The sequence below is a fragment of the Balaenoptera musculus genome, chromosome 4 (genome assembly GCF_009873245.2).
Source record: "Balaenoptera musculus isolate JJ_BM4_2016_0621 chromosome 4, mBalMus1.pri.v3, whole genome shotgun sequence".
Lineage (NCBI taxonomy): Eukaryota > Metazoa > Chordata > Mammalia > Artiodactyla > Balaenopteridae > Balaenoptera > Balaenoptera musculus.
In genome coordinates, this window is record NC_045788.1 from 21,667,746 (window position 1) to 21,685,753 (window position 18,008).

General features: G+C 45.1%; 1 protein-coding gene across 1 annotated transcript in view; it reads left to right on the forward strand.

Annotated features, from left to right (window-relative positions):
- Positions 1–434: 434 nt before the first annotated feature.
- Positions 435–18,008, forward strand: part of TRIM42 (tripartite motif containing 42) — a 30,895-nt gene continuing 13,321 nt past the window's right edge. Inside the window, exons 1-4 of the mRNA XM_036851683.1 lie at positions 435–775; positions 5,796–6,493; positions 10,717–11,540; positions 14,598–14,822. Of these exons, the coding sequence (XP_036707578.1) occupies positions 435–775; positions 5,796–6,493; positions 10,717–11,540; positions 14,598–14,822 (2,088 nt within the window). The remainder of the gene's footprint in view (positions 776–5,795; positions 6,494–10,716; positions 11,541–14,597; positions 14,823–18,008) is intronic.

Sequence of the window (18,008 nt, forward strand, 5' to 3'; positions counted from 1 at the left end):
AAAAGGACCAAGCAAAGAGAAATAGCTTCTGAAATCCACCCAGTAACCCAAAGTGTGATACAGGACAGGATGTTCTTTTCATTGACACTCCTCTGGAGCTGGTCCTCTGGAAGCAGGGAGTATCTGCCAGCCCACCTGCCACTAGCCCCCAGATCCCACCCTCCCTCCTATCCTGTATGGTGAGATATGGTGGGGAGACAGGGATTGTGACATAAGCAAAGGGCCTGGAGCTGATCTATGTAAATGCCAGCTCATGAGCTTCCTAGCAGGGACACCGCCTGTGAAGGCCTCACAACAGCCAACCTCTTGCAACCTCCAAGCTGACTGCCTCATCCGGGGGAGGAGGGACCCCCTCCGCGGGAGAAGTGACAGCAGGAACCTGGTAGAGGAGGCACCAAGAGCTCCAGGGAGCGGGTGGCCATCATGTAGGCGCCATGGAGACCGCCATGTGTGTTTGCTCTCCATGTTGTACATGGCAGAGGTGTTGTCCCCGCTTATGCTCGTGTCTGTGCTGCAAGTTCCTCTTCACCTCGGAGCGGAACTGCACCTGCTTTCCCTGCCCTTACAAGGATGAGCGTGATTGCCAGTGCTGCCACTGCACCTGCTCCGAGAACCCCAACTGCCACTGGTGCTGCTGCTCCTGGGCCAATGACCCCGACTGTAAGTGCTGTTGCACCGCCAGCAGCAACCTCAAGTGCCACTACTACGAGAGCCGCTGCTGCCGCAACGCCACCATCACGTTCCGCAGGGGCCGCCTCCACAGCATACGTACCTCGTAAGTGCCGCGCGCCCGACACGGGCCCCCGGGGCTTGGGAAAACTGGGGGGCCCCCTGCCAGCTGTGGGGACGGGGCAGGTCAGCAGCCCCGCCCCCAATTCCACCTCTTTATCTGAAAAAGGGAGGCCAAGGACTTGGGAGCAATTAACTCTAGTTACAATATGTCTTGGTGCAAATATATTACATAGTCATTGTGTGGTGAGAGTTGGTAACTAGACATCGTGATGATCATTTTGAAATGTATAGAAATAGCAACTCACTATGTTGTGTAACAGGAACTAACATAGTGTTGTAGGTCAATTACTCTTCAAAAACAAACAAACTCATAGGAAAAGATCAGATGTGTGATTACCAGAGGCAGGGGGTAGGGGTGGGGCATTGGATGAGGGCAGCTAAAAGGTACAGACTTCCAGTTATGATAGATAGGTTACTAGGGATGTAATGTACAACAGGATATATATAGTGAACGCTGCTGTCAGTTACATATGAAAGTTAAGAGAGTAAATCCTGAGTTCTTAGCCCAAGAAAATTTTTTTAAATTTTTTATTTTTTTCTGTTTCTTTAATTTTGTATCTGTACGAGTTGATGGATGTTCATTAAACTTACTGTGATCATCACTGCATGGTATTTGTAAATCAAATCATTATGTTGTACACCTTAAACTTATACAGTGCTATATGTCAATTTTATCTCAATAAAACTGGAAGAAAAAAAGAGCTAAAAAATACTATAAAGTCTGTTTTGCACTTAATGTAACAGTAAAAACATATATTCAATGGTGCTATTATTTTAAATATTTTTTGTGTTTCAAAATGTAGCAATAAAATCTACCTCAGCTGCAAGAAAAAAAAAAAAAAAACACTTTGTAGCAATTAAGTGTATGTGTCCTAAACAGTCACTAATCAGTATAGACCTGAGTTCCAAATCCCAGCTGTGTGAGTGAACGCTGAGCTCTCCTGAACCCCACCACTCTCACCTCTACAAAATACTAATAGCTAATACTTAGTGCATAAGCAACTTGCTGGGAACCACGTGCGTGACCCCAAGTAACCCCTACCTCATGCCCATCACACCAGTGAAGAAACTGAGCATTTGAGAGGTTGAGTGGTGCAAGATCACACAACTCGTAAGATGCAGTCAGAATTTGAACCCAGAGTCTGTGTGCTTAAATTAAAACACTGTCCTGCAAAATGGAGAGTATGGTACCTGCAATGATTCAGGGGGTTAATATTGCTTTGAAATCTGTTATGTGATATAAATATATAAATTGCTCTTCCTCCTCTGAACCCTTGATATCTGCAACACTCATTGGAAAAGCAGTAACTTCCACAGGCCGCTTTCCACCCCTATGGCCTGTGTAAGTACCCCAGGTGGCCATGAACTCCTGCCAGCCTTCTCTTTGTTCCTACCCAGAAGTCACGGCACTGAGGGTCTCAGTTTCTCACTTAGGGCATTAACCCTCTGTGTCAGGCACTGCATAGCCTCTTCCTGCCCTGACCAAGGCGGTTTCTTTATGCCACACATGAGGGGCGTCTGGAGTAGCAGAAGATGACAGCACTTGGAGAGGCGGAAAGATGAGAGGCAGGTTGGAAGCCTTTCAAGGCTGGAAAAACAATTCTGTGAGCAAAGATTCAGTGAATTCAGGGGAAGAATATGATCTCTCCCACAGTTCAGCACTTTGTAGCTGGTTAATAAAAATTACTCTCAGCTCATGGACCTCGCGTGGTGTTTGCCTGAACAGAGAACCCAGGGGTTCTGGATGCAAGTGCAGAAGTTCTAAGGTGCAGAAAGTAACTCTCACACCCCTCTCTACTCTCAACTGCCCCATTTTCTGCACATCAGCAATGAAGAGTCACCAAGCCCATTTCAACAGGGAAGGATGACACTGGTGCTTTGGGGATGCTTAGACCAGTAGCTCCCAAACTTTGTTTTGCATTAGAATCACCTGGGGATCTTTAAAAACTACTGATGCCCAGCCCCCACCCCCAGACATTCTGATTTCATTGGCTTCAGGTATGTCCTGGGCATCAGAATTTTTAAAAACTCTCCTGCCCCCAGGTGATGCTAAAGTGCAGAATGGCCTGGAGGGAACAAGAAGGGAAGCCAGGAGACTTGCCAGGTGACATACGGGAACCCAAGTACAAGGGGAACAGGCCTAAATTTGGGAGGAGGCTGCCGCCTTACAGAGGAGCAGAGGCCAGTTATCTCGACAAAAAGACAAGGCTGCTGGGCTTGGTGAGGGTTTTGGCATGGAATCATGACCGCTGAATGCCCAAGTCCAAGCCTGAGGCTTTCTGATGATGGTCAGAGATGCTATTGCAAGTGTCAGGGGGTCGGCACTGGGTACACTGAGGCTTGTCTTCCACCTGGCCTCTCTCCTGGTGCCTGGACCACTGCCTCCCCTGTTCCCCATCACTGCTTCTGGCTCAGCATCTTCCTCATCCTGCCTCACTCTGATCTCATTCATCCCTCTTTGCCTTACTCATCTCTTTTCCTCACTTCCTTTTTCACCTTCACCCCAACTCCCTGGGCCATTAACACCTGTCTCTTCTCCCTGTTCTCTCTTTCTCTTTCCCCAGCACCCTCCCCTCTCCCTCCTTCTTTCTGATTTCTCCTGCTTGTCTCCCTTTATATTACACACTGATTCTCATAGTCCCACCTTATCAAACTAGAGAAGTCCACCCAGCTATCATGTATACATCTGCCCTCCCCCTCCAGATGATCCCTTCAAAGCTGGAGCAGGAGAAGGCAGAGAGGCTGGGAAAGCAGAGAAGAAACAAAGCTGAGAACATTGAGTCTGGCAGGCTTGGACACCAGCATCCAAATCTCTAAGGGATGAGCTTTCCAGGTGCCTGAGTCTCCATAATGGGCACTGTCCCCATGGTGCCACCCCCTTCCAACATGTTTGAGTATCACCCTTGACTGTCTGGGCTCTGAGACCTGGGTCCCTGGCCAAGGGAATGGGGAAGGATCCAGGGGCATATAGGGACTGCAAGAAGGCAAAAGCAAAAGAGAACACAGGCACAATGTCAAACTCAACCCCTAGACATTACTAATACAAACAGAGAAGAAGGGATAGGAATAGTCACAAAATCAGTATGTTTTTTTTTAACATCTTTATTGGAGTATAATTGCTTTACAGTGGTGTGTTAGTTTCTGCTGTATAACAAAGTGAATCAGCTATACATATACATACATCCCCATATCTCCTCCCTCTTGTGTCTCCCTCCCACCCTCCTATCCCACCCCTCTAGGTGGTCACAAAGCACCAAGCTGATCTCCCTGTGCTATGCGGCTGCTTCCCACTAGCTATCTATTTTACATTTGGTAGTGTATATATGTCCATGCCACTCTCTCACTTCGTCCCAGCTTACCCTTCCCCCTCCCTGTGTCCTCAAGTCCATTCTCTACATGTGCGTCTTTATTCCTGTCCTGCCCCTAGGTTCTTCAGAACCATTTTTTTTTTTAGATTCCATACATATGTTTTAGCGTACGGTATTTGTTTTTCTCTTTCTGATTTACTTCACTCTGTATGACAGACTCTAGGTCCAAATAAGTATGTTTTATACCTCCATCCCCATGGCTAATTCATTTATTTTCATAAACTGCTTTTGCCCTGATTGTAGCTTCTTAGAACATGCACTTGAATTTTTACAAGTATGCACTTACTTCATCCATAGTTCTTACAGTATATGAAATCAGCCTCAGATATTAGACAAAGATTCAACACACACACACACACCGTACAAGCACATACTTTTCATAGACTTGACCACTGTTTTCCCCTGCTGTGGACATGAGCTGGCTGGGAACAGAGCAGAGTCATTATAGTGGCCATTTATTGAATGCTTACTATGTCCAGGCAGTTAAGCACTTATCGTGGATTATCTCATGGAGACTTTAAAATCCTCATGAAGGAAGTAGTATTGTGAGCTTTGATTTACTGAGGATGAGAGAGGTAAAGAAACTTATCTCAAAAGTGCAACTCTACAGCAGCGTGTTTCACCATGTGCAACCTGCCCCTAGCACCTAGCCCCTTAAGTCATAGTTGAGGTCTGCTGGTCAGAACACACGGGCTTGGCTGGGGAACTAACCTCCTGGTGTCCTGGGAAGAACACTTTGCCCATCTTCTTCTATGTTCCATCTCACACACAATAATAATAAGGATGTCAGTGCCCTCTAGGCAAAACCCACCAAGAACACACCTGTAGTTGGAGGAGGCTGGATTTACTGGCCCAGTGCAAAAACTGAGAGATACACCATGAGCAAGTGTGAGGTGTCTCCATAAGAAGGCATCACTAAGTTATTACAGGATTTAGGCTCATGTTAGGTGAGGACACAGGGGTAAATCTCCTATTGGGTATCTTAATAAATCTTGCCTAGAAGGTGGGAAGAACAGAGTTGAGCCTGATGGTGCAACTGGTGAAAAAGCAGCAGTCACTGTCCTTAACCAGGACAGGGTGTGTTTGATCATTTTTGTGGTTTGGACAGTGTTCTTGCTTTTGTCTGAGTTCAAACATGAAGAAGCGGTCTTGTTTCTGCTTTGCTCCATCACAGTCCCAGAATGGCCTTGTCTGCTGTGGGTGTTCTGTGATATTATCCAGGGCCAACAGAACCCCAAGACCCAGCTGACAGGCCCCTCTGGACTGTTTTTCTCTTGCTCAAAAAATAACAAGCAGTTGTATAGCACTTACTGTGTTCCAGGGACCGCTCTAAGGCCGTGCAGGTATTCAATTCAATTTTAATTTTCTCAAGAAACTCTATCAGGTGAGTACTAATTTTATAACGAGGAGAGAGGCGGAGAGAGGTTAATTAACTTACCTGGCATCGCCCAGCTAAAGGATGGTGGAGGCGGGTTTAGAACCCAGGCACCATCCCTCCGATCCCGCCCCCCCGACCCCGGCACAGCCATGCCCCTCCCCATCACACCACGAGGCGGCTCAGTGACACCCCGGTTCCTTCCGAGGTGGAGAAACGGAGCTCTCCTCCTGAGGTCCCGTGTTTGCTTCCCCTTGCAGCTCCAAGACGGCCCTGCGCATCGGGAGCAGCGACACGCAGCTGGATGAGGTGAAGATGATGCCCGCGAACAGCAGCCTGGTCAGCCACCTGTCGTGCCCCATCTGCAGCCGGCTGCGCCTGCACTCCTTCATGCTACCCTGCCACCACAGCCTGTGCGAGAAGTGCCTGCGGCAGCTGCAGAAGCACGCCGAGGTCACCGAGAACTTCTTCATCCTCATCTGCCCCGTGTGCGACCGCTCGCACTGCATGCCCTACAGCCACAAGATGCAGCTGCCCGAGAACTACCTGCGCGGACGCCTCACCAAGCGCTACATGCAGCAGCATGGCTACCTCAAGTGGCGCTTCGACCGCTCCAGCGGGCCTATCGTCTGCCAGGTCTGCCGCAGCCAGCGCATCGCCTACAAGCGCTGCATCACCTGCCGCCTCAACCTGTGCAACGAGTGCCTCAAGACCTTCCACTCGGAAGTGACCATGCAGGACCACGTGTTCGTGGACACCAGCACCGAGGACCAGGACGAGAAGATCTGCATCCACCACCCGTCCAGCCGCATCATTGAGTACTGCCGGAACGACGACGAGTTGCTCTGCAGCTTCTGCAAGACTGCCTTACACAATGGCCACGACACCATAAGCCTCATTGATGCCTGCTCCGAGAGGGGTGCCGCGCTCTTCAGCGCCATCGCCAAGTTCAAAGCAGGTCCTGGTCCCCTTTTCTCCCTCCACCACTCCTAGCTCCAGAAACTGATGGGGAAGGTGCTTTGGGAGGATCTGTTTAGAGAGAGCCTTACCTCCACCTGGTGGGGCAGTCCAGGCCCTGAGAGACACTGAGCCAGGCTGCAAGTCAGTGGCCTGGAATCCACATCTGGCAACTACCGCCAGCCACTTAACCTCCCTGTGCCTTGGTTTTCTCATCTATAAAATGGGGATAATGGTGTTACCCAATGCAAGTTCGTGTGCCCGGCACACAGTGAGGCCAAACAAACTGACAATAGGTTGGAGCTTGGAGCAGAGAAAGATTTATTGCAGGGTCAGGCAAGGAGACAGGTGGCTCCTGCCCCCCAAAACTCCAAGCTCTTGGAGGGGTTTCAGCAAAGCACTTTTAAAAGCAAGGTGAGGGAGGGGTCAGGTTGGTTGCTGCAAGCTTCTTGGTGTCTGTATCCTTTGTTCTTGCAGCCGTCCACATAGGTCAGGTCACGATGTTCCTGCAAACCTCCAACAAGACAAATGTTATTCTCTGTTCTGCAACTTTTTAATCTCTATGTGAATGGACTTTTAAAGATGAGAGCCTTGAGAATAGGCTATCCTGTATATTTCAGGCTATAGGCAACATTCTTTTACGAAAGGTGCAGAGCCTGCAGGACTAAGCACATGTTAACAAAGCACAAAGGTTAAAGCAAAAGGAACAGATCTAATACGATGTCAGATTTGTTCTTCCCTGAACAATTTGTTCTTCCCCCATTCGGTGGTTGTGAGGATTAAATGAGATACTCTAACTGAAGCATGCAGAAAACGATCTAGCACATAATAAGTACATAAAGATTCTATAATCTTGGTTATAATTTTCATGACCTTGGGCCTCATTTCCTCCTTTGGAGAACGAAGAGCTTGATCCTGTAGTATCCTGAAGTTCTGTGAGCCTTTCTAAGGTGTTTTGTCCCTAAAGATGGATTTCTTCAGTATCTTCCCAATTTAAAGGGGAAAAGAATAAAGTCGATGCTGAGAGTTACCTCAGTTTTAAATTTCCCCTGAAGTTGCAAGCAGCACAGTAAATGAACTGGTAGCAAATACATAATAATGGGAAAACCCAGAAATAGCCAATAATGTTCTAGTCAACAGCTTGCTTTTCCTCTGCATGCCTGTTCATGGTTATTTTATGTTGGCTACATATAATACAGTTACAGTTTCTATAAGGGAAACTGACTCAGGTTTTCATGATGGAATCCAGTACAGTGATATTTTACAGGGTTCAGCAAAGAGCCCAATAATTTCTGGGTGTATATCCACCAGGTTAGACATGAGGATCTCAGGGATCCTTTTAGGCTCTTTGCCCCTGGGAATAGCTTCCTTGAACAGAGGCCTACTTTACCGGGGCCTTTTAGAAGACTTATGTCTAATCCTCTCCATAATCCTACAGTACAGGAACTAAAATTCCCCCCCAGGATAGACAACTGGGATTCCAAGAAGGAATTGGCACAAGTCCCCTAGTAAATGGCAGAGCCGGTTTCTCTGACTCCAAAGCCCATGTTAATTCCACAACATTCATTTGACAACCTATTCTGCTAAACAGTGACCAGAATCTAAAGATAAAGAGATTGAAAAACAATGGGAACCACCACCACATCTGTGGTCTGTTTCCCTACGTGGTGGCCTAGAGTCAAGTGACCAGCGTGCTCCAGACCAACCCAGCCTCTCCCCTGTCAGAAATTTCAGTGTCCATACAAACAGGTCTGAACAGATTGGCAAGGGGGCAGCTTTCCGCTGAGCTGCACAGGAAGGTCCCATTGGACATAGAAGTGGGTCAGAGACAGACTTTGCTAAATATGTCCCCCAGGACCTCTCACCAGCATGAATATTTCAGGAATACCTTGATTTCTCAATTGCTCCATGCCTAGAAACATTGTTTGTCAATTGACACATTCAGTTTGGGAACAGCACCAGGGAAGCCCCTATATTAAAGAAAGCCTACAGGAGCCGTGTTGCCAGGCCAATGGAAGCCCCCATTGGTTCCTGGAGGGTTTTCTTAAGGCGGGACCCATGGCCTGAGCTTGGCTGGATTCTTTTTTAAGTACCCCAGGTGATTCTGGTGTCACAGAGGACTGAGAAGGGCAACTGGAGCAATTAAGAACATAGGCTCTGGAGTTAAACAAATAGAATTAGGGACAGGCCCTGGGTCCTTCTAGTTACTTGCTGTGTGACACTGGGCAGTCATTTAACCTCTCTGAGCCTTAGGGTCCTCATCTATAAGTGGAAACAACATCTTCCTCTTCTGAAGTTATATGTAATGTATGATAATATATAGATATGATCCATATGTGTGATACATGATAATGTATGGATTGGATCTATATAAACGTTTAATAAATAGTAGCTAGTTTTAAATATAGTGCCTGAAAGAGACCTTGCTTTGACTTTGTTCTAAGACCAGCTCTTGCAAAACTGCCTTATTTGTAAGGGGCATCTGGCGGGGAGTAGTGCTTCTGGTCTCCTCTCTCTTTTCTCTTCTCCTGGTGCTCCCTCTTCCCCCTCATCTAAGACATTTTTATCCTACCTCTCCAGACTCAGCTCTAAGAAGCCTAACTAATCCCTAATAAAGCAAGGAATTTCCTATTCAGATTTCTTTTAACAGTGAGTAACTATTGAAGAGTCAAAGGAATTAATGCGTAAAGTGGAATTTCAGGGGCCCTAAGTCACAGCAGGGCTTGCACGTGGAGAGGGCAGGGAGCATTTCTCAGCACCACTGCAGTCACATCCTGATGGTCTCCTGTTCAGCCCCCATCTGTATTGCCTCTCCATCCCTTCTGGGCCAGTGTGAGGGAGGAGGTGAGCAGAGGAAATGGGGGCTTCAGAAAGTAGGCCAGAGAGCAACACTGCTGACCTTCACCCCAAAGATGTTAGAAAACAGGACAGAATGGCTTTCACTCAACAAACACCATTCTAGCACCTCTACACATCCTAGTCACGGTGGTAACTGAGACAGCTGTGGTCCTGTTCTCATGGTCTGCCAGAACCCGAGGGTTTCTCTTACTGTAATGCACATCTCTGTGCCACCACCCACAGAGATCCAACTTACTGTGGACCCAGGGCTATGTTACGAAACATGACTTGGTCACCCCCACTGCTGAGTAAAATTTGGAGAGGATTATAGCCCATCAAATCACTGCAGAGTCAGCCTTTCATGGGGAGGACCTTACCTCTAGAATAGGCCACAGAAGGTTGACATGTCTTGAAATCACTGCCTAATGCCTAAGACCCTATAAAGATCCTATAAATCACTGCGTAATGCCTAAGACCCTATAAATGGCAACTGTGAAATTGCCATTTCACAGACAGAGGTGGGCCACATGCTCATCCTGCCCCAGCATCCTCCACACTGCAGTGTCGTTGGGCTTATGCGTGCCTGGAACACCAGTGGCCTCTCACACTCATATCTGTATCCCTAGAGCCTAGAAAATCATGTGACATGGAACAGGTGTCACATGTTTGTTGAATGACTGAGTGAACTTAAAATCCAAATGCCATGTGAGAGGCGGCAGGATAAACTCGGTTTTCCTTGAAGTGTAACAGCAGACGCTTTCTGGAAAGGAAGTAGGGCGTAAGCAAGAGAGGGAGCCCAGCTGAACCCAAGGGAGTCAAAGTCCCCAGCAGAGAAAAAGAACATGTCAAAGAGCAGCCACAGTGAAGGGGAACTTGACTGATCTGCCACCATTGTCTAGAGCTGGGTTTTGGTGAACGAGGCAAGGCAGTATTTAGAAGTAGTCATCAGAAATTTAGTTCTTTCTCCCACCCCTGCAAAAGCTTAAGCTTTCACACAGGGAAAATCCATCACTTTGTGACATCATCTCTTCTCAAGTCCAACTTGCTGACAAGTGAAGTCTGGTGAAAACTAATATCAAAGGTGGCCTTGAACTCCCAACTTTAGACCCAAGGCTGCAGGGATTACTAGATAGAAGTATGCCAGGGAAGGATGGCTGTCATACCCAAGGGAAGTACTACACAAGGAGAAAGAGAGGGGTGTATGGAGAGAGGCAACATTCATTTTATAAACCTATGCTAGCATCTTTCAGCCCAGCAATAAGTGGTTTCCCTCCCTTTCCACCCACATCTTTGGAGCCCAAGTTAGTTTGCTCCAGTTTGCCACTGGCTTTGACATCTGGGGAAAGGAAAAATTTAACTGAAGTAACTCACTTGGTTGTTTTGCAGTCCGATATGAAATTGATAATGACCTCATGGAATTCAACATTTTAAAAAACAGCTTTAAAGCTGACAAGGAGGTAAAACGAAAAGAGATCAGAAATGGATTCCTCAAGCTGCGTAGCATTCTCCAGGAGAAAGAGAAAACCATCATGGAGCAGATAGAGAACCTGGAAGTGTCCAGGCAGAAGGAGATTGAAAAATATGTGTACGTCACCACCATGAAAGTGAACGAAATGGATGGCCTGATCGCCTACTCCAAGGAAGCACTGAAGGAGACAGGCCAAGTGGCGTTTCTGCAGTCGGCCAAGATTCTGGTGGACCAGATCGAGGACGGCATCCAGAGCACCTACAGGCCAGACCCACAGCTCCGGCTGCACTCCTTGAACTGCATGCCCTTGGACTTTGCTGAGCTCTCCAGTGCCATCCACGAACTCTTCCCCACAGGACCCAAGAAGGTGTGTTCCTCAGGGGACTCCCTGCCATCGCCCTATCCCCTGCACTCAGAAACGATGGTTGCCAGGAAGGTCACTTTCAGCACCCACAGCTTCGGCAACCAGCAGATATACCAGCGAAGCTCCTCCTTATTGTCCTTTAAGGCCCCCGGCTGTGAGAAGACCAAGATGGGTCTGGAGGCCTGTGGGCGAGCCCAGTCAGCTGCACCTGCCAAGCCCACAGACGGCCTCTACACCTACTGGAGCGCAGGGGTAGAAAACCAGCCTGTGCAGAACAGCAGCAGCTTCCACAACTGGTACTCGTTCAATGAGTCTTCCCTGAAGACTCCAGGCCCAATTGTTATCTACCAGACTCTGGTGTATCCGAGAGCTGCCAAGGTAAGAAAGGCTCTGGGCCCTGTAGGGAAGAGGAGGGTGTGGGCTATGGAATGGAGGGGGGCAGTCAGGAAAGGTTGCACTTACTTGTTTGACCTCTATGGTCTGGTCACTCAAATCTGTTCCTCTAGGCTCTTTGTGGTCAGTCCATTCAAAAGGGATAAATTCCTGAAATCTTGAGTAGCCCAAGATTGTTTTAAACCAAACAATGTATTTAACTCATAGCCAAAAGTACATCTGAAAGCCCCAACTCCACTTCAAAGGCAGCTTCTCTATTGAAAGAGAACACAATTTGGGAAACAAAGTAATTTGAAGAGACTTCTTGGAGAGGGTAATATTTCCCAGAGGAAAATCTGTAACAGTAGAGGGAGCACAGAAATTGGAATTAGAAAAGCAGGCTCCATTGCCTATCAGCTGTGATTCCTCTAAACTGCTACTTCTTCTAAAGAAAATATCCAGACTCTTCATGATTTGGAAAGATTAGAAGGATAATCCCCAGTGGAATTCCAATTCTTATCTCCCGAGATTCAGCTTTTTGGGGAAGGGGGGGTGGCATTGGAGGTGTGTGGATGTCTCACAGACCTTTACAGCTGCCATCACCCAGCTTCAGGGGACATGACTCTTCTTTGACCTTCTAGGCCTAACATGAACAAATGGCACATCTCTTAACATGCCTTTCAAATCCAGCTGAACATAAATTGAATTGTTTATAGAATGTTTTATTAAAGTCCAGGGAGGAAAAAAGATATTCTATCAGAGCATATCTTGCCTCCTCTTGGGGTCCTACAGGGATATCTCCCAAGCCAACCCACTGCCTGCTTCCATGTGGCAGAGCCCATCTTTTGTCTCCATGATCTGAGAACACTCACAAAGACTTTTAGCATCCTTGAATCCTAAACTAGTGGTTCTCAAACATTAATATGCACCTGGGGATCTTGTTAAAATGCAGATTCTGCTTCAGTGGGTCTCAGTGGGGCCTGAGATTCTACGCTTCTAACAAACTTCCAGATGTTGGCATTGCTGCTGGTCTGCAGACCACAATTTAGTATCAAGGGTCTAAAAACAAGAAAATGAAAGCCAGACACTGACCAAGCCTTACTTTTCTATTTTCCTGAGACATTATAATCTATGTTTTGTCATTTATAATTGACCCTAAGAATGACCTTATGTTGCAAGGTAGAACATATAGAACATATCCTCCCATGGGCTGTCAGACACAGCAAAAGTATCTCTGCCCTTCACATAGCAGATGCCCGCAATGGAGCAGCTGAACCTACATTTCCAAATGATCTTAGATCAGCAAAACCTGCAGTGTATGTGATATTATATCAGGGATGGCATTAGGTCTCATCTCACGCAACTCAGACCCCTTGGGAGGTGGGCAGGATCTTGCTCTGGAGGGGAAGGACTGGTGATACCTGCTCTATACTTGGGCTCGGAGAACAGTCACCCTATGCCACCTATAAATGGTCCCTTGATGAGCTCAAGAAAGGGCCCTACACAGAAAAAATCCAGTCAAGTTATTGACTCTCAAGATAGGACACCTAAACCTACTGCCAAACAGTGGTATTTGATGTAAAAATATCATTCATCCTTATTTCAGGATCATGGGATGTAATTCACACAGGAATCATAGTGCTCAGTAATGCAGGAGATGAAATCTGTTTTGGCATCTCTCTCAAGTGATGGTTGACTAACAGTGCTCTTTTGGCATGGGAAGTATTCTTTAAGTTAGCCTTATACTTGTCACTCTGTACCTTAAAAATCCTAAAGAGTTTTTTCATAAAAACTCAACTTTATTTCTAGAACTTGTTCCCAAGGAAGTGATTAAAAATTCAATGAAGATTCATGTCCCAAAGTGCTCAATGCATCATTATTTATTAGAGTGTAAGATTAGAAACAACCTAAATGTTCAGCTACAGAAGGAGTAAATCACTTATAGGGCAGTTATTAAAATGGTGCTTTGCTGAATTTTTAATGATAGAGGGACATACATAAAATGTAATAAGTTAAAGAAAGCAGGAATCAGAGCAATATAATCCAAATTATATATATTTGTGTGCTTGTGTATATTCCAAAATTGGAAAGAAATATAATGAATTATTAACTGAATTGTGGGATTAAAAGAGATGTTTATTTTCTTTCTTTCCTTATAATTTTTCTGTATTTTCCAGGTATGTATTTTAAATGAGTATGTTTTGATAATCAGAAAAGATAAGTTAATTTTTATTAACAAGTCATGTAAATGTAGTTTTAAAAGTGTAAATTCATTAAAAAATTATAAATTAATTATACAAATTCATACAGATTTTAAAATTTATATAGTTATGAGTAATTATAAATTAACTTTATACACAATAACATTTAAATTTATTAAAATTTAAATAAAGCATGCAATATCTGTTTAAAAATGCAATTATTATAAAATATTTATATGCCAGGCACAATCTGCTAATTGACACTTGTTAATATACCTCTTCCCAAGAGTTGACATTTTATACTTTGAGTGTGAACATATCTTCTCCATGACTTGGATAAGTCACTTCACCTCTTTGGGACTCTACTTCCTTGTGTATGAAATAGAGAGTTGAAATAGATACACTGTTCAACTTTAGTAGTCTGTGGTTCCATTGGAATTGCTGAATGTAAACCTTCTGAGCCTCCACTGTAAAATGGGATAATGAAATCTCCCTCCTAGGGAACTGTGAGGACTAAATGAGGTAGGCAATGTCTGACACAGAATCTGATGCATAATATGTGTTCAATAAATGGTAGCCACTTTGGTTAGTGGTGTCAGGAGGACAAGGTCACCTCCACGTTGACAGGAACAGAAGCCAGAGGAGCATTCTTCTGTTCTTGAAACGCATTGCAAGCCTCACATCAGGATTCATCATGAAACCTTTCAGGACTGTTGCACAGGGTCTCATTCAAAGTCTTCAGCAGCTAGAGGGGATGGGTCAGCTTAAACTCACCCCAGAGAGTCCACGACACAGATCTTCATGGGAAAGAAAGCTGAATGGCGTGTGCTAGTACCCCACTGACATGTTCATTTCTTCCTAGGTTTACTGGACATGCCCAACAGAAGACGTGGACTCTTTTGAGATGGAATTCTACGAACTCATTAATTCCCCTCCTAACAATGTGCGGACAGAGCTCTGTGGACAAATTCGAGACATAATGCAGCAGAACCTGGAGCTGCACAACCTGACCCCCAACACCGAGTATCTGTTTAAAGTGAGAGCCATCAACGATAATGGTCCTGGGCAGTGGAGTGACATCTGCAAGGTACCGTGTACTTTATTTCTCAGACGGGTGTTCTTCATCCACTCTGGATGCAGCTCTGTTAGGATTGATTGTGAGGTCATGGAACCCACCATATGACCTCTCCCTCTACTCCCAGAAAACTCATTAACTCAAGGGCACACAGAGGGCCCCTGGCCTCAACCAACTTTGCAAATGAGAATCGTCAGTTCGCTTTGATTCAGAAAACATTTGTGCCAGGTATCGTGTTAGGATGTAGAGGTTCCGAGGAAAATAAGACGTAATTCTTGCCTTCAAGGAGCTCAGAGTCTAGTAAACAAATAATTGTGGTGTGAGAAGGACAAAAAAAGAGTTAAGTATTAGCCTCAGTGGTGAATCAAAGCAAGGATAGGGTATCAGATTTAAGCAATATAAATTAAACTTATAATTAATATAAATTTAATTATAAATTTAAATTTATAATTTATAATTATACACATGCAGTGAATAAATTTTTAGTGTTAGTATATCACATGCAATGAATAAATTTTTATTGTTAGTATGTCTCATGCAGTATTTAGGATATACTTATAATACTAAAAAAATGTTGTTTATCTGAAAGTTAAGGAATAGCCAGTGACTAAGCCAGGATGGACACCAAATAAAGGAAGGGACAAGTTTATTCCTATCTTTTTTGTGACGCAAGGTTGATTCTTCTTTACATCCCCAGGGGAAATACATTCATGGGTATAATTTTATTGATATTCAAAGGAGAAAGGGAAGAAAAATATCAAGACTGCCTAGAGCTATCTTACTGTACAGCCATGATGGTGTTCTTAGGAATCAGAGTAGATTAAGTCTTAATCAGAGATTCTTTAGAAGTAAAGAGAATAAGTCCATTCATTTCGGCTATTGAAAAGCCGAGAGAGAGGAGAGTCTCATGAGACCACTTCCAGCCAGGACATACATCTGATACCCAAAAAAACTGGAAAGTCATCAGTTTCTCTCAATCTCTCAATCAGTATCTCTCTCTCTACTCCCTCCCTCTGTCTCTCCCACACCCCCTCCTTCCATCTCTGCTTCTCTCTAAATCTGCACCATTTTCAGCTAGCCCATCGTTTCTCCTCCCCTAAATTCAGCTTGCGTGAGGTTTTGGAGGTTCCTGGCCCATGCTCTGTGCGACCAACACAATCTGACTAGCTTCACGCCCTCGGGCTCTGGTCACGTGTTGGTAGAAGAGAATCTGATTGGTTGCTACCTCTGGTGATAAAGGGAAGCAGGAGGTAGGGTGGGGCAGGATTATGATCTTGGTCATTATACCAGAAGCAAGTCTCCTGGAGGGGGGCGGAGGGGGCTCTCTACCCCATCCCCATGTTCTGCTTCTGGAGCCTGGCACCCATGTGCATCCCCTCCCCCTCCACGGAGGTCAGACATTCACACGGGAAGGATGTGGGATGAGAAAGTCGCCTGGCTGCTCCTCCTGTTAGATCCCAGCCAGGTACCCTGTCCGTCAGGTGCCCCATAGCCCAATTCTTGTTGATACTCTTCTCTCCACAGCACAGAACACCCACAGTTGCTACCATGTTTCACAGCAGGTCCTTTTGACTATGGATTTTTCCTTCAATCTAATTCCATCTGCTTTCTCATTTTTTAAAAATTCCTCATGAAGGGCGCACTCAGTGCTGTTACTAATTTTTTTTTACATGCATCTTAAGTCATTTTTAGATGCTAGGGACAAGGACGGGGGGTGGAGAGACAGAAGTGTGTCAGCCTTTCTCAGGTAGATATTTTGTCATCCCTCTTAAACTTTGAACCCCTTGAAAACAAAATTCACGTCTAATTCATCTTCCCTTCTGCCACAATGCTTTACCAGCACTGTGCACATAGCTTAATGGTTCTTAATGGTTATTGAATGAATACATGAGTGAAAATGTGACCAAACAAATGAATCTATGAACGAACATCTAAATAAATAAAATTAATAATTACAAAGTACCATAAGATGCCTGAGAGCTGTTAAGTGTTTTTTACCATCAATCAAGAAATAACAATCTCCCTGAAATTGTGTTTGTGTGATGAATTTGCGCTCCCTATAAGGGAAGGAAACTCATTCCAGTTTCTTTGCTTTTTAACACAATTTCTTAATGAGCAGAGCACTAACTAATGAGGTTTTCTGGAAGCTTCATTTTTATCTGACTCACAGAGCTGCAATATAGATTTTTCCTTCAGAAGTAATTCTTCCTCCCTCTTTGTGATTATATTAGCATTCCAGGGGAAACTTGGCTTTCCTTCACATTTGTCATGATTTGCATAAGTAAAGGCTTCAATAGCAAATGAAAAGAAGATGGTGTGTTTGAATGACATTTATAAAGCTTCATAAAAGTAATGACTTTAGCTCCTTCCTATAAAATCGAAATATTTTTCCTTTAGCATCAGTTCTATGCAGGTATTCCTGAAAAGTTTCATTTAAAATGCTGTAACAAGGCAGCAGAATCATTTCTTATCCAAAATGCAGTATTTCCACCATACATCCTTTTGTAAAGGAAGTGAAATAACACCTTTTATATTTGATTTTCATAGTCTGTGGCTTGATTTTGTTAAGGGATTTTATATGAAGTCTAATAGACAAAGCATGAAAATTAACTTTAATGCTTTTTAAAGGTCTCATTTATTGAAGGCTGACTCTGTGTCAGACACTGTATATTCATTATCACTGATCATCCCAACTGCTCAGAAGGCAGGGAGTTATTGCCTCCATTTTACAGATGAGTGAACTGAGGCTCAGAGAGGAAAAGAGTCTGGCCTCGTGTAACTTGAAGGAGTTGAGTGGGAACCTAGGCCTCATCCAAGGCAGGAGCTATTCGTCCCCTGTACCATAATCAGATAATCAGATGCAGCAAAGTCTAGGCAGAGTGGGCTCAGCCTTAGGGACCTGGCACCACACTCTGGGAGAATGTTGTCAGAGCAACAGCCGTGAGAGCGGCACTTTTATTTTTCTTGCGAGGCAAGACCATGCATTGGGAAGATCGTTGGACTTGGGCGGGTGTACCTGGGTCCAAGCCCCAAGTCTGCTAGGCGTCAAGCTCAGCAAGGACGGGCATCGTGCTGACTTTACTCACATCTCTTGACTCCCAGTCCCCAGCTGAGAGCTTCTAACGCCCCAGCACCTTGTTGATATTTTTTGAAGGAATGGAGACATGTGTTTTTAGGCAAATCACATACCCTGTGACC